Genomic DNA, 16,180 nt, shown 5'->3' on the forward strand with positions numbered 1-16,180 from the left:
TCACCAAGTACATGTCGGTTGTCACGGCTTTTCTCCGCAAGAGACAGGTACAGGTATATCCCTACCTCAACAACTGGCTGCTGCGGGGGCACTCCAGGGAGCAGGTGGAGTACCAAGTCCAGTTGGGTCAGAGACACTTTTGAGAGACTAGGACTCCCCAATGTAGACAAGTCAATGCTGTCCTCTACCCAGAGAATAGAATTCACTGGGGCGGTGCTGGACTCTGTGCAGGCAAGAGTAATCCTGCTAGAATGCAGATTTCAAACAATGACAGGCAAGACCTCACCACAACTGCAAGGGGCTGTCTGAGTCTCCTTGGGCACATGGCAGCCTGCACCTATGTGGTCAGACCACATGAGGCTGAGGCCACTCCAGGCATGGCTTGCCTCAACTTATCCAGGCTGGAACAGTTTGGATTCCGGAGTGACAGTACCAGAGCAAATTCTAAAATCCCTTTAGTGGTGACTAACTCCTTGCATGGTTTGCGAAGGAGTCCCTTTCAGCACTCCTCATCCCTTCATGACCCTGGTAACGGCTGCATCCACTCTCAGTTGGGGGGGGTCCAACTAGGAGACCTACAGAGGCAGGATCGCTGGTCACAGATCAAGCTCTCGCTTCATATCAACATCAAGGAGCTCAGAGCAGTGTGACTAGCCTGCCAGACTCTCCTGACCAGAATGCAGGGGCAGTGCGTGGTGGTGATGACCAACACCACCACTGCCATGTTTTATGTAAACCAGGAGGGTGGAGCCCACTCCTCCCCTCTCTGTCAGGAAGCTCTCCAGCTTTAAGAATTGTCTGGCCCAGTCCATTCACCTGGAGGTGTCCTAGCTCCCAGGAGTATGGAACAAGCTTGTAGACCACTTCAGCAGGTCAATTTGCAACCATGAGTGGTCCATCCATCTGGACATCACCTCCTTCACCCCGACCTCCTGTCCCTCCACCTCATGGCTTGGAAGCTTCATGGTTAAACCCCATGGAGCTCCAGTGCTCAGAACAGGTGAGGGAAGTACTGCGTGGTAGCAGGAAACCTTCTACTGGAGCCACTTACCTAGCTACGTGGAAAAGGTTCTCATTCTCATACTGCTGTGAGCAGCGCCTCACCGCCCCGTTCCCCTTGGTTGGAGTAGCTGTCAAGAAGAATTTGAAGGGGGGGAGGCGGTTGGGTCAGTAGGGTCCTATATTGAGTGCCATTAAGGTGCCATTCCAGGTGGCTTCCTAACTGACCTGACAGGAGTTGCTAAGGGAAAAGGTTTCAGATGACTGTGCACATGGTGTATGGAATTGATGTGAAGGACATATTTCAAAGGACAACAGCTATGAGAAGATGAGTAACTGTTTTTTCCCTATTCTTGAACAAGTAAATAAAGTTGTGACACACAGAGGAGCAAAACGCAAATCCCCAGTTCCAAGCACTCCTTATTTCCTTGCCATTAAGTCAGATCTGAATTTTGTCATTTGGGGTGGGGGTGATAAAGCCCTAGCTAGAGAGACCCTGCCATTTGAGAAGCCCAGCTCTGAATGGGCAGCGAGGTTGAACTCTATCCAAAGGCAGTTTGCAGAGTGGGGCAATAACTGGATGAGGGGTGTTCTGGGACACACAGTGTGCTAGGGAACACCAGTGCCTCTCGAACAGTAGGTAGAGGAGTACTTGTGTTACCTTAGAGACTAACAAATTTATTAGAGCATGAGCTTTCGTGAGCTACAGCTCACTTCATCGGCTGCATGCAGTGGAAAATACAGTGGGGAGATTTATATGCACAGAGAACATGAAACAATGAGTGTTACCATACACACTGTAAGGAGAGTGATCAGGTAAGGTGAGCTCTTACCAGCAGGAGAGCAGGGGGAGGGAGAGGAACCTTTTAATAAAGACTGGGAGTGGATGTGTCATTACACAAAGTAAAACTATTTCCCCATGTTTATTTCCCCTCACCCCCTACTGTTCCTCACACATTCTTTTCTTTTTGCGAATACAGACTAACATGGCTGCTACTCTGAAATCGAACACTAGGTGCCACTGATGTCCTCTTACATGATCGGGGGGGCGGACGTTAGACATCCCCGTTCCCATGGCTGCTCGCTTGGGTGCAAGCCCCAGCCCTTGATACAGAAGAGCGTCTGCAATAATAACCCTCCCACGTGGGTTTCTTGGATGGCTTTTGTCCGCTAACCATACAGATGACCCCGCAGTGTCCCACGCCGGTCTCACGACAGAGAGGAGGGGCGGGGCCTGGCTCGGAGCTGGTGCTTGAGCGAGGCGGTCGGGCTGGGCCGCGCGGGAGGCGGGGTCTGCGGCAGCCGCCGGCTCGGGGAGCTGCGGCGGGGAGCGGCTCCAGCACGGTACGGAGCCCGGGGGGGCCGCGCCTGGAGACGGAGAAAAGGCGGGGGCGGGCCGGCGGCGGGGCCGGGGCGGGGCCCGCCCTATGGCGTGGGGGTGCTGCCCCTCCAGGATTTAACTGGGAGGGGCAAGAGCAGCCGCCCGCTCTCCCCAGGCCCGGGGGAGGCTGCTGCGGTAGTCCCGTCCCTTGGCCGCACGGGGAGTTACGCTGCAAGAGCAGCTGATCCTGATGAACTCCACTGCTTAGCTTGGATTCAATTAGTGCTTTGTTGTGGACTAGGATGAGGCGAATTCGGAAGAGGGCACTCAGTCTGGAATCAGAGCATCCACACACGGAGTTACCAGGAATGGTTAAGCTGCTTTAAATCCATACCCTGCTAATTTTCTTGCATAGCCCAGGTCCAAATCTAGCCAGCCAGGGCGCAGATCCCCCTCGTTGTGCAGCTCAGGGTGGCTCCTCTCCACCGAGGCTTTCACAGACCTACTGCCCACACGTTAATTCTCCTCATTCAGTGTATCTGTCCTAGATCGGCATTGTTTCTATTGTTCATTTATACCCCTCAGAGGTAAAATGGGATGTGCTCTCGTTTCCTGGGTATGCATGCTGAGGAATTGATCTTTGACCCTCTCAAAGAGCAGCCTGCACCTAACAGCATTTGCAGGTGTTAATCTACAACAGAACCTGGGAAGTCTTCGTTGAAAAACTTTACTTTCTCTAGTGAAAAGAAACTTATAATCAACAGCAAAAGACTTTTTTTCTATACTAGAAAATGTATCCATTGTTGACAATGGGTGGAACTGAATGGCACTGGACTCTTTCATTGCAAACATGAACAGGACGAAACTATATTAGGCAGCTTCAGAAATCAGGGTTTAATTTTGTCCTGAGTAGTGCTCGGCTATGGTGGTTTCTGAACTGATGCTAAACATGGTTTGGTCTTGTCCGCACTGTTTTGAGCACCAGCTTAGCTGTGTACAGTGCTGATGCCTATTGTTAGCAATGGATATTCTTCCTAATGTAGTTACAGCCTTATTGTTCTATCCCCTTTCCTTTCTTCAGTGTAGTCTTGTCTACCGTAGAGCTAACACTGGAACAACCTCATTAATATTAGCAATGTTAGAAATCCTAGTGTAGATGGGCCAACAGCCGCCCTCACTGTCGCTGGCACTTTTTGATTATATTTGTCATAAACAGGGTTTGATGGAACAGTCCTTAAAATGCTGGTAGCTCATTTATGCTAGGGCTCCTGACATTGCAAACCTGGTGGATAGAAACTGGTGCTAGCTCTGGTGGGTTATTTCAGAAACATTTCCTTACAGAAGATGGGGTGTGAGAGTACTTTTGGCTACATTCTCTTAACCTTTCAAACTTCTTATCCGCTCATTATGATTAATGTTCTTTACATCTAAGTGAAATATCATTTGGGTTTTTGTTAAATCCTTAATCAAAATGAAGGCTAAATTTTGTGACCATTATAAAAAGTTGACAGTAAGGGTTATAGCATATGAAACTCTTGTTGGTGTTTGGGATGTGTGCTACAACACCGTTCCCCTAGGATTAAAGGTGTTAATCAGAGCTGGCTCTACTGTACATGCAGTTTTCTAGGACAACAAAATACAGTAAAATACAGTATTCCTACAGCAATGACTACAGAGGGTTTTCTGGAAGGGCAGGCAGAGAGGGACAGGTTTTCAGACGAGATCAAAGTCCCTGACTGTGGCTGAATTTTCAGACACGTTCAGCATCCAGCACCTGACCCCTTAGCAAAAACCCAGATTGTAACCCTAACCAAACAAGACAGAATAGGGTAGTCATTCAGTGAGGTTAAAGAAAAATCCAAGTGATATCAGAGGCCAAAAAGGGATTGTTCAGCAAGCATACGTTGTTACCATTTTATCATTAAATAAAGAAGATGAACTCAGAATTGATGGAGCAGGAGAGAAGGTTAGCAGTCGAAGGTGTTCTGGGTTCTTCTTCTCAACACTTGTGTAACCTTGAGTGACACTTAGCTGATCTGTTCTTCAGTTTGCCCTCTCTAAATAATGGGATCTGATTTATCATTTGATGATGTTGCCATTGCCACAGGAATTAAGAATCTTAAGCCTAAAAGGGGAGTGAATTAAGGGAAACCTTGTGCCTCTTCTGCTGAAAATGTGAATGTTATTTTGAGTAGTTTTTGTGTTAGAGGTTTCTATTCTGAAAGTTACACTAAGATGAAATAAATGTAACATAACTTTTGTACTGTGATTTGTGAGATCTGTTTTGACTGTGACCCATTCTTTTTAATGTTTATTACACATCCTATGTCTTGATTCTTAATTTTCAGATTTTTAATTTTAAAATGATAGATTTACTATTCATTCTCTGAACAAGCATGAGTTGGATCTTTTTGTTAAGACACACTATTAGCCTCTTAAGGCCTCTAAATTTACTTTCCTTATTTGGGGATAAATATTATTCATCAAACCATGCATGCACACATGTGTACATGTGCGCACTCCCACACACCATCCTACAGGCTTGATGAATGATATTTATCTCCCAATAAAGAAAGTAAATATAATAGCTTAACAGGTTAATAGTGTGTCTTAATAAAAAATTCCAATTCATTTATATATATGAATGAATTGGAATTATATATATAAAATCAATTAGTGGGGTATGAAGGCCATTCAAAATAAATTCCACTAACCCTTTATAAACCCACAGCACCACCATGTATTTTGCTTATGCCAAGTATTTTTCATATTCCTGTGCCTGTAAACCTGGCTGATAGGGACTATGAATCCAGCTGCAAAGATGATGAATAAAAGGAACATCTAGCACTTCACAGGCGTACTATGGAGATTAATTCATGTTTTCAGAGTGTTTTGAGAGTTCTGATTATAAGATGCAATAGATATACAAAGTATTACCATAGTGTGAGTTTGCTTTGTAGTAAAATTTTCTGAAAACCTTATTCTTAGTAAAGTCAAAATAGCATTGAACATAAATTCATTTTTTGTGGCAATTCTGAGCAGTTGTCACTGCCATCATGTTATAATTATATATTTTTGTTATTTTGTCATTTTTTCTCATACAGATAATGTTAATCAAAAATACATCTTCTGAATTTTTTCCAAAAATTAACTGAGTTAATTATACAGTTTGGAAGAAATCCTTGTGAAATATAACATTTAAGGAAACGTAGAAGACTTGGACTTACAAACAATGGAAGAATACGCTGTGTTAAAAGTACTTGGAGAGGGATCCTTTGGGAGAGCTCTTTTAGTTTTTCATAAGAGTAGTGACCAGAAATATGCAATGAAGGAAATAAGACTTCCCAAGGTAAGTGTTTACACTCCCCTTCTTTGTATTTGTTATCTTAATGCTTTAATTGCCTTTTAAAAACTCACTTTTCCCTCCAACATGGGTAGGCTACGACTATTCTTGAGAAAGTGCAACATTTCAGAACTTAGGTCCAGATCCTTCAAAGGTATTTAGGTGCCTGACTCCTAGAGTTAGGCACCTAAATACCTTTGAGAATCTGGGCCTTAGCCAGCCCAGTGTTAAGTGCCTTCATTGGGAGATCAGGGTGTTGAGAATCTTACAGGATCTGGCCTTTAATAAGTACTGCAAGACTGAGGGTGTTACTGGTAACCAGTAAACACTGACCAGCATCACGTTTGTGGCGGAAGATTAGAATTATGGCACATGAGAAGTTATATAGAGTTAAATTCTCGTTCTACTTGAAGTCAATGGCAAAATTCCCATTGACTTCACTGGGGACAGGATTTCACTGCAAAGAGGAAGTAGTCAGGTTATCATATTGTTTGTTGCTGAAATTCAGTTATTTCAAATTACTTGCTTTTCATTCAGCTATCCAAGAAAGCTCAAAATTATTTTTCACAGAGGTCTTGGTTATATCCTGATTAAAGTTAAATTTATACTAAGGCACATTCGAATAATCTGATATAAGCTCTGATAGACCTTGAACTGTTCCAGAGCTAGGAAGTGCTGCTGTATTACCTAGTTCTGCAGTGGTCTGAATAGAAAATCATAAAGTGATGTAGCAAGGTATCCTATCTATTCAAAAAAGCATACAGAATGGCTCTAAAACACTTACATTCTCTAGAGCAGTGGTTCCCAAACTTGTCCCGCCGCTTTTGCAGGGAAAGCCTCTGGCGGGCCGCGCTGGTTTGTTTACCTGCCTCATCCGCAGGTTCGGCCGATCGTGGCTCCCAGTGGCTGCGGTTCACTGCTCCAGGCCAATGGGAGCTGCTGGAAGCGGCGCGGGCTGAGGGACGTACTGGACGCCGCTTCCAGCAGCTCCCATTGGCCTGGAGCAGTGAACCGCAGCCACTGGGAGCCACGATCGGCCGAACCTGCGGACGTGGCAGGTAAACAAACCGGCCCAGCCCACCAAGGGTTTTCCCTGCACAAGTGGTGGAACAAGTTTGGGAACCACTGCTCTAGAGATACAATTCTGGGAAGTTTATTTAGTGTGCTATTTTTCACTTACTGATTTTACAATAATGGATGGAGTTTTAAAGTTTCTAAATGAATGGCTTTTTAAAGCAGTTGAAGAAAATAAATTGAAATCTAGTGCTTCAAAAGTAATTCTGGTTTTGAAAATGACATGTAGTATATATGAAGATTTATTATTGCAACATTTGTATAATTGATTATTATACAATTTGTTTTCAGTCTCCATCTGATGTACAGAACTCTAGGAAGGAAGCTATTCTGTTGAGTAAAATGAAACACCCAAATATTGTTGCCTATAAGGAATCATTTGAAGGTAAATATATAGGTTTTCAGAATGTATCTATTTACATTATTTAGACTTCAAGCTCTTATTTCGCTTGCAAGCTTTTGGTGGGGCCTGGATTTTTTTCTTTATACCTATCTGTAAAATACATAGCTTATTGTTGGTGCTATATAATAACAATGATACATTTAGCATGCTAATGAAATTACTAATTAATCTTAAATTATCTAAAATTTAGCTGATGGACATCTGTATATAGTGATGGAATACTGTGATGATGGAGATCTAATGCAAAAGATTAAATATCAAAGAGGAAAGTTGTTTCCTGAAGATACGGTAAGAAAAAGAAATAAATTAAAGGCAGCCACATAAGAATACTTTTTCATGTGAACTGATGATCATCAAATGATATATATTGAAAATGAGCAGGATGTTAGATAACTGACCTGCCAGGTAGTTGAAGGGTGTTCGAAATATGCCCTTCCTTAGTATTGTGTGAGGTATATGATGCCACTGTTTTCCTCTGGTGCTGCTCCCCAAAAAGCAGCACTAACCATGGTACTTTGGAGAGTGATGGCAACATGTCAGACAACTCCTACCCCAAGTGTGGCAACCTTGATTGTTAAAGTATCACTTTCAGGAGTAGCAGTTCATGGTTTGATATAAAAGAAAATTCACTGTGCTGCTGTTTATGTGCGTGCATATATCTATATGGTTTATATGTATAAACAGCAGTGTAATGGCAATTTCAGGTAAAATCACATGTATGTGTGATTTACCTGCTGGTAGACGGAGACATCTAAATTCAGAAGTACCTGAGATTTCTGAAACTAGGGAAGCCTGTTACTGAAGTAAATCTCTGAGGCCTCATTTTCCATTGCCTTGCACCTTGTAGCCATTGGCACCAGTGAAAATGGATGTAAAATGCTACCAAATCAGAATGGTAGTGATTTACAGTCACTTTATGCTAGTGTAAGTGACTAAACAAGGTGCAGGGCCTGGTGAATCGGGTCCCATCTATTCAAGATTGAGGTTATATGTAGATATAATCTTCTTAGCTGTTTCTGAAATAACTATCTTTGAGGGCTGTTTTGGTTACTAGCAGCCAATGTCATATAAAACAAATTTAAAATATACAAAAACCTACAAAAAAACCCTGCTTGAAATTAAACAAAGAGATTCTTCAGTGTGTGTGTGACATCATTATTTCTGTCTGAACAATGGTTAGGCTGGGGCAATTTCAGTAATAACAAGATAAACCTGAGTTATTTGAGAGACATTGTACACAGACCACATACATACTGTGTAAAATGTGGTGAGATTTGTATTTTTGCTTCCAAGTATCTAATGAAGAGTTTTTAAAATAGAATCTAAAGGACCGTGAAATAAAGTTATGAGGTTGTATTGCAAATGAACAGTGAGTGAAACACTCTGTGATACAAGTGGAGGTATCCACAGAGTCAAATACTAACTTAATATAAAGTAGTGAAATATGTAACTCCCACCCAAATTCATTTACACTTTGTTTATTTATAATGACTAATATTTTCCATTTTGGAGGCATCTTTTTAGTTAAAATTAGAGGGTCAGGAAATGTTTATCTAATTCAGTAGTTAGATTGGCTGAGCATCCCTAAGAGCTCTACAAAGTACATTTAAAGTACGTTTGTGTCTAGTTTAAATATTCTAATTTAACTATACAATTATAATTGGAGTGCCTGTAAAATGTCTTAAAGGAACAGGGTTCTTTGACTGTCCAGCTTTCTTTATACTAGCAATGAGTGTTTTACTTGCCATATTGAAATGTCACATATCTTAGTAGATAAATCTTTACGCGTTCTAATGGGAGGTCACTAGAGCTGTCAAGTGATTAAAAAAATTAATTGTGCGATTAACCAATAATAAAATACCATTTATTTAAATATTTTTGGATATTTTCTACATTTTCAAATATATTGATTTCAATTACAACACAGAATACAAAGTGTACAGTGCTCACTTTATATTATTATTGTTGATTACAAATATTAGCACTGTAAAAAAACAAAAGAAATAGCATTTTTCAATTAACCTAATACAAGTACTGTAATGCAATCTCTTTATTGTGAAAGTTGAACTTACAAATGTAGAATTATGTACAAAAAATAACTAAAAAACAAAACAATGTAAAACTTGAGCGCCTACGAGTCCACTCAGTCCCACTTCTTGTTTAGCCAATCGCTCAGACAAACAAGTTTGTTTTACGTTTACAGGAGATAATGCTGCCCACTTATTATTTACAATGTCACCTGAAAGCGAGAACAGGCATTCGCGTGACACTTTTGTAGCCAGCATTGAAAGGTATTTAAGTGCCAGATATGCTAAATGTTTATATGCCACCTTCATGCTTTGGCTGCTTCATTCCAGAGGACATGCTTCCATGCTGATAATGCTCGTTTTTTAAAAACAAAAAAGCATTCATTAAATTTGTGACTGAACTCCTTGGGGGAGAATTGTATGTCTCCTGCTCTGTTTTACCCTCATTCTGCCATATATTTCATGTTATAACAGTCTTGGATGATGACTCAGCACATGTTGCTCGTTTTAAGAACACTTTCAGTGAAGATCTGACAAAACACAAAGAAAGTACCAATGTGAGATTCCTAAAGATAGCTACAGCACTTGCCCCAAGGTTTAAATGTGAAGTGCCTTCCAAAATCTTGGAGGAGGTGTGGAACGTGCTTTCAAGAAGAGTTAAAAGAGCAACACTCCAGTGTGGAAACTTCAGAACCCGAACCACCAAAAAAGAAAATCAACCTTCTGCTCGTGGCATCTGACTCAGATAATGAAAATGAACGTGCGTTTGTCAGCACCGCTTTGGATCGTTATCGAGCAGAACCCGTCATCAGCATGGATATATGTCCTCTGGAATGGTGGTGGACGCATGAAGGGACATATGACTCTTTGGTGCATCTGGCACATAAATATCTTGTGACGCTAGCTACAACAGTGCCAGAGAACGCCTGTTCTCGCTTTCAGGTACCATTGTAAACAAGAAGCGGGCAGCATAATCTCCTGTAAATGTAAACAAACTTGTTTTTCTGAGCCATTGGCTGAACAAGAAGTAAGAGTGAGTGGGCTTGTAGGCGCTGAAGTTTTACATTGTTTTGTTTTTGAATGCAGTTATGTAACAAAAAAAAAAATCGACATTTGTAAATTCAACTTTCATGATAGATTGCACTACACTACTTATATAAGGTGAATTGAAAACTACTATTTCTTTTGTTTATCACTTTTGCAGTGCAAATATTTGTAATAAAAATAATATAAAGTGAGCACTGTACACTTTGTATATTTTGTGTTGTAATTGAAATCAATATATTTGAAAATGTAGAAAAAAATCCAAAATATTTAATAAATTTCAATTGGTATTCTCTTGTTTTAACAGTGAGATTAAAAGTGTGATTAATCGCAAATAATTTTTTTAATTGCGATTTTAATTTTTTTGAGTTAACTGCAATTAATCAACAGCCCTAGAGGTCACCTTAAATTTATGCCTGATTTACTTTTAATTCCCATCTTGGGAGGTTGTTGACACTGTTCACTTGTTTGTTCTTTGCTCTGTCTTATCATTTTTCATTCCACCAATAAAGTTTGAATAACACACGCATTTGTATTGTCATAACTTTTTTTGTCACTTTTTTCAGATACTTCACTGGTTTGTACAGATGTGCCTGGGAGTGAAGCACATTCACGACAGACGTGTGTTGCATAGAGATATCAAGTCCAAGGTGATTGGAATAACTTTAATAGCTGTTATTACAAGTTGCCAACAGCCCTCTTCCACTTGGGATAGTCTAATTCCCTGAGTGCTGTGTTCATTTTAAATTCTTTGTCCCAGCATGAGTATTAGATTAATCGAACTATCAGGATTATAACTCATTTAAATGAAAGTGTGGTCTCAAAGTAGCTGCAGTCTTAATATCTATCATTTTGCTTCTATTCCCGAATCCTTGATGATAGCAACTTACTTGTGGCTAGCTGTAGACAATTTAAATTTAAGGGAAGGCATAAAAATGGAGGGGCTGAAATGACAAACATTGTACATATCTTGCCTTTCATCTTCTGTGTTTCATCTTCTCTGAAAACCGTTCCCAGAGTGTAGTTATCCGTGGTTCACAGTCATGCTGGAAGGACATAATGAGTGGGGTCCCGCAGGGATCAGTTCTGCCTAGGAAGGAATACTGTGGAAAGGGATCTGTGGATCATAGTGGACCACAAGCTAAATATGAATCAACGGTGTTAACGCTGTTGCAAAAAAAGTGAACATCATTCTGGGATGTATTAGCAGGAATGTTGTAAGCCAGTCATGAGAAGTAATTCTTCCGCACTGATTAGGCCTCAACTGGAGTATTGTGTCCAGTTCTGGGCGCCACATTTCAGGAAAGATGTGGACAAATTGGAGAAAGTCCAAAGAAGAGCAACAAAAATGATTAAAGATCTAGAAAACATGACCTATGAGGGAAGATTGAAAAAACTGGGTTTAGTCTGGAGAAGAGAAGACTGAGAGGGGACATGATAACAGTTTTCAAGTACATAAAAGGTTGTTACATGGAGGAGGAAGAAAAATTGTCCTCCTTAACCTCTGAGTATAGGACAAGAAGCAATGGGTTTAAATTGCAGGAAGGGAGATTTAGGTTGGACATTAGGAAAAAATTCATCATGGTGGTTAAGCACTGGAATAAATTGCCTTGGGAGGTTGTGGAGTCTCCATCATTGGAGATTTTTAGAGTAGGTTAGACAAACACCTGTCAGGGATAGTCTAAATAATACTTAGTCCTGCCATGAGTGCAGGGGTCTGGACTAGAGGTCCTCTCGAGGTCCCTTCCAGTGCTATGATTCTATGATTACTCTGCTCTCTAAAGGAAAGTTAACAACTCAGAAAGAGGTGTGGGATAGTGGTTTGAGTACAGAACTGGGATGCAGAATTCCTGAACTCTAATTCTTCCTATGCTACTGACTCTGGCCTTGGGCAAGCCACTTAACCTTTCAATTTCCCCTGTAGATTAAGGATAGTTCTTACCTTCCTTGCAGGGGGAATATGAGGATTCATTTTGGTACAGTGAAGATAAAATCTCTATCTGTAGCCTTTCTGAAGTGTCCATCAACATATTATCTATATATATGTGCAATGCAGAAACATTTGTTAGAAAACAATTTTTAAGTACATTAATTCTTACTCCCTTTTTTTTGCAATGCAGAATATTTTTCTCACTCAAAATGGAAAAGTAAAATTGGGAGATTTTGGATCTGCACGTCTTCTTACAAAGTATGTAGATATTGCCCCTGGATTCAGTGATCTAAACTATATTTGTTACCATTGCTTGAATATTACAGACAGCTTATGTTATCGCTTTTCATATGGCTTTTCTTTTTTGTTTGGCAAGTCCAATGGCATATGCTTGTACATACGTGGGAACTCCTTATTACGTACCTCCAGAAATATGGGAGAACATGCCATACAACAACAAAAGGTAGGCACTTAATCAGTGATCAAAAGACGATGCATTATTGTAATATATTATTTAATACTTGTGCTACAGATTGGCTTGGTGACCGATCCATGTATCGGGAAGACTCTGGTTTAGAGCTTGTTCTTGTGGAGTTTGGGAGTATTTTGGAAGTGATTATCTCAGTTTTCAGATGGGAAGACCTAGGTTACACCTCACTTGAATAGCTTCAAGTGCTGTACTGTCAAACCCAAAAGTTCAAAGATCATGAGTCAGACCCCCGCAGATTATAAGAATTTGTTTTAAAGATGAGATTGTGTTTCTCAGTCTGTCTTTTTGATTTTTGAACTCCTCCAGCCCACCCCCATTGTGAGTGTGTGGCTATTAGTGTTACCGGCTCTTCCAAATTCATCCTTGCCCATTCCAGGAGCTCTCTCTGGTTGACTGATGTGCAGAGATTCCAGCTTTTACACAAACCCCCACATTTTAATCTGTTTCCCACCTTGGGATTTGAGGGGGGCACATCTTCCCGTCCCACAGCCCAGTAATTAATTATGTACAGTAGAACCTCAAATATAACACCAGAGTTCCGGACTTACCTGTCAACTGGACACCCTCTAGAACCAGAAGTAATCAGGCAGCTGCGGAGACACAAAAACCCCTCTCAGAACTAGCACTCCCCTCATAGTGAGAGCCCCAGCGCCTGCCCCCCCTCCGGGGCAGAAGCTGGGAACAGAACCACAGGGCTGAAGCCCCAAGCCCCAGTGCTCCCTGCGAGGCTGAAACCAGTCCCTAGTCGTCACATCAGCTTTACTTCTTCAGATCAGACATCTGCCATTTGCCTGTCATTGCATCTCTGCTCCTCCTACAGCTCCAAGATTTTTTTAGCCCCCCTCTGCCAGGCTTGGGGGGTACAGCTCCATGGTTCTTGCCATCTCTTTTCCCATGTCAAGAACAGAGAGCAGATGGATCTATTTTTCACATGAGGGAGGGGGAAGCAGAACTGTCCTGAGCCTCTGGGCTCTATCTGCTCCTCCATTGTTGCCTTCTTGATGGGAGAACTCTGCATGTTTCCTGAAGCAACCCTCACTGGGTGCTCTTCCCCAGGAGATGGGAAAATGGGGAAGGCAGCCAATTAAAGGGGGATTTACGCTCTCCTGAGATAAGCTCCGGTAGTGGTCAGAATCGCTACTTGTGACAGTTGGCAATGCTGCAAATGGCTGATGTATTATGAAACAGCCTGGTGGGAGAGTGCCTGCCTATGCTGGCTGCAGCGTGTGTGCTGCAATGAGCATGAGTAATTTTGCTGCACTAAGTCAATCAGGAGAAATGCTACTAACAAAAAGAGAACTTCCACTGTAGATTGGCTTCCACTACTTATCGATGAATTTTCTTGGTCTGTTTCCTGATCAGATAGGGTAAGCAAGAGTCTTTACTCTCATTACCTAAAAAGATAAACACATAGTCTTATTCTGGGACAATGCAGTCCAGACTAGTGAGTGGTTGTGTCACTGCCTGCCCTGAAATTCTGGTTGCCTTAAATTCTCCGCTGCTGTAGCTCACCGCCTGGACACCGACAGCCGGCAGACAAATGTACAGTGTGTCTTTGTGTTAAGCAGCTCTGGCTCAGCACTCTAATTCCAGTAGTCTGCTTGTAACATCCCAGCCCCACTCTGGTATCCATCAACCTTGGTTACTACTAACCAGGTGACTCCAACACACTGAGTCTCAGATTTTCCCAAAACCATGTGCTTGGCAATGTCCAGCCCTTTCCGGAACCATTCAGAGGAATAATAAGGTTCGTTTGCTCCTCTAAAGAGACAAAATGCACAGCTTGTCACTTTAACTGGTGTTAACAGTCACTTTAATTCAAACACAGAGCTGGGTTGGTTTAGATTAAAAGTAAAACAAATTTATTAACGAAAGGCGATAGGATTTTAAGTGAGTTAAAATGTAAAGCATAGTGTTAGGAATGGTTACAAGCAAATAACCGTGAAAAACTCTTGCTAAAGACTAAGACAACAAAACTGTGGTCTTAGTTCAAGGCAAGATTCTTACCACACCTCCTTCCAGCAGTATGGCTCTCCCTCTCCCCAACATCCTCGATCAGGATCTCTCTGCAAAGGCAAAGTGCTCAGTTCCTTTGTCGTCTTAGGTAAAAGATAACTTGGAATTCTTTTCCACTCTCTCTTATAATCCAGTGAACCTCTGACATAGATTCTTGTGAAAGTTCCTGCCTCCCCCCAAATAAAGTTCATTCAAGCTGTGAGGAAGGAGACATGGAGTCTGCTGTTGAAGGAAGTTTCATGCTGGTTTCTTCCCCTACTGGTATTTGCTAAAATGCAACTAGATCTGTTTCTGCCTTCCCCATGCAAATGAATGGCCACCTGACATATGATTGCTAATTGACTTGGATGACACCTGGCTTGCCCTTTGTTTGGGAGTAACCTGTTTACCCCCTCCCCAGGTTTGCCTGGTAAATACATTTGAGTTCCATGTTTCCTTCACATTTGTAATGTCCCTTGGGTGTTTACCGTACATACATCCCACAAGAATATTATCAGTGTGTTGTTAGTTTTCCAATGATGCCTTAGGTGACACACATCAGATACAGTTTGACATTAATAAATTGGGGGTACACTGAACTGGTTAAGCCAGCTGAAACCTGTACCAGATATCTGAGAGCACCTTGCCCTCTTGTACTGGGATGCTGTTAGGGTCAAGCACACAGTTTTGTATCCTATTATATTCTGTGAATATTTCTGTTCATCTTAAGTTAAATGTATTTTTTTATTCGCATATAGTTGAACAGTTGAACAATTAACATAACTTCTGCTAAATGTGACATTGAATTGTAATTGTTGGTTAACTACTTATTTTGACTTTTTTTATATATATATTTCTAGTGATATATGGTCCCTGGGATGCATTTTATATGAGCTCTGTGCTCTTAAACATCCGGTAAGTGTGCTTATTTGTATCAAAACAATTCTAATTTTGTTATATAAACTTTCAAGTACTAATGAACTCTGAAACTTCATTAGCAGTTAGATTAAGTTGGATGGATTAACTGGTAATTACGCATATAGGTTTTCTAAGTGTTTTCTTCTCCTTGAGTTTTATTCCATTTTAAAAAACTGATTATGACAGACAACAAGTAGAAAATTAATATATATTTAACAAAACACTCACCGAATAAGAATGGCAATGGAAGTTGAGATCAATGGTCCATCTAGCCCAGTATCCTGTCTTCTCACAGTGGAGTTTGCCAGATGCTTTAGAGGGAACGAACAGAATAGGGAAGTTTCAAGTGATCCATCCCTGTCATCCAATCTCAGCTAATTCTTTTTTGAACCCAGTTATACTTTTGGTTTTCACAACATCCTGTGGCAATGAGTTCCACAGATCGACTGTGTGTTGTGTGAAGAAGTATTTCTTTTGTTTGTTTTAAACTTGCTCCCTATTAATTTCACCGGGTTACCTCTAGTTCTTACATTATGTGAAGGGGTAAATATTCACTTTGTCTGTACCATTTGTGATTTTATAGACCTCTATCATATCCTGCCTTAGTTGTCTCTTTTTTATGATGAACAGTCAGTT

The 16,180-nt window shown here is 41.2% G+C and overlaps 1 protein-coding gene across 2 annotated transcripts in view; it reads left to right on the forward strand.

Moving 5' to 3' along the window:
- Positions 1-2,214: 2,214 nt before the first annotated feature.
- NEK3 (NIMA related kinase 3) overlaps positions 2,215-16,180 on the forward strand; it is a 28,991-nt gene continuing 15,025 nt past the window's right edge. For both annotated transcript variants that reach the window (XM_074960170.1, XM_074960179.1), the window contains exons 1-8: positions 2,215-2,343; positions 5,425-5,669; positions 7,029-7,122; positions 7,331-7,428; positions 10,778-10,861; positions 12,332-12,399; positions 12,518-12,604; positions 15,487-15,541. In XM_074960170.1, the coding sequence (XP_074816271.1) occupies positions 5,553-5,669; positions 7,029-7,122; positions 7,331-7,428; positions 10,778-10,861; positions 12,332-12,399; positions 12,518-12,604; positions 15,487-15,541 (603 nt within the window). In that variant the 5' untranslated portion in view covers positions 2,215-2,343; positions 5,425-5,552. The remainder of the gene's footprint in view (positions 2,344-5,424; positions 5,670-7,028; positions 7,123-7,330; positions 7,429-10,777; positions 10,862-12,331; positions 12,400-12,517; positions 12,605-15,486; positions 15,542-16,180) is intronic.

The sequence above is a fragment of the Natator depressus genome, chromosome 1, assembly GCF_965152275.1.
Source record: "Natator depressus isolate rNatDep1 chromosome 1, rNatDep2.hap1, whole genome shotgun sequence".
In the NCBI taxonomy this organism is placed as follows: Eukaryota; Metazoa; Chordata; order Testudines; family Cheloniidae; genus Natator; species Natator depressus.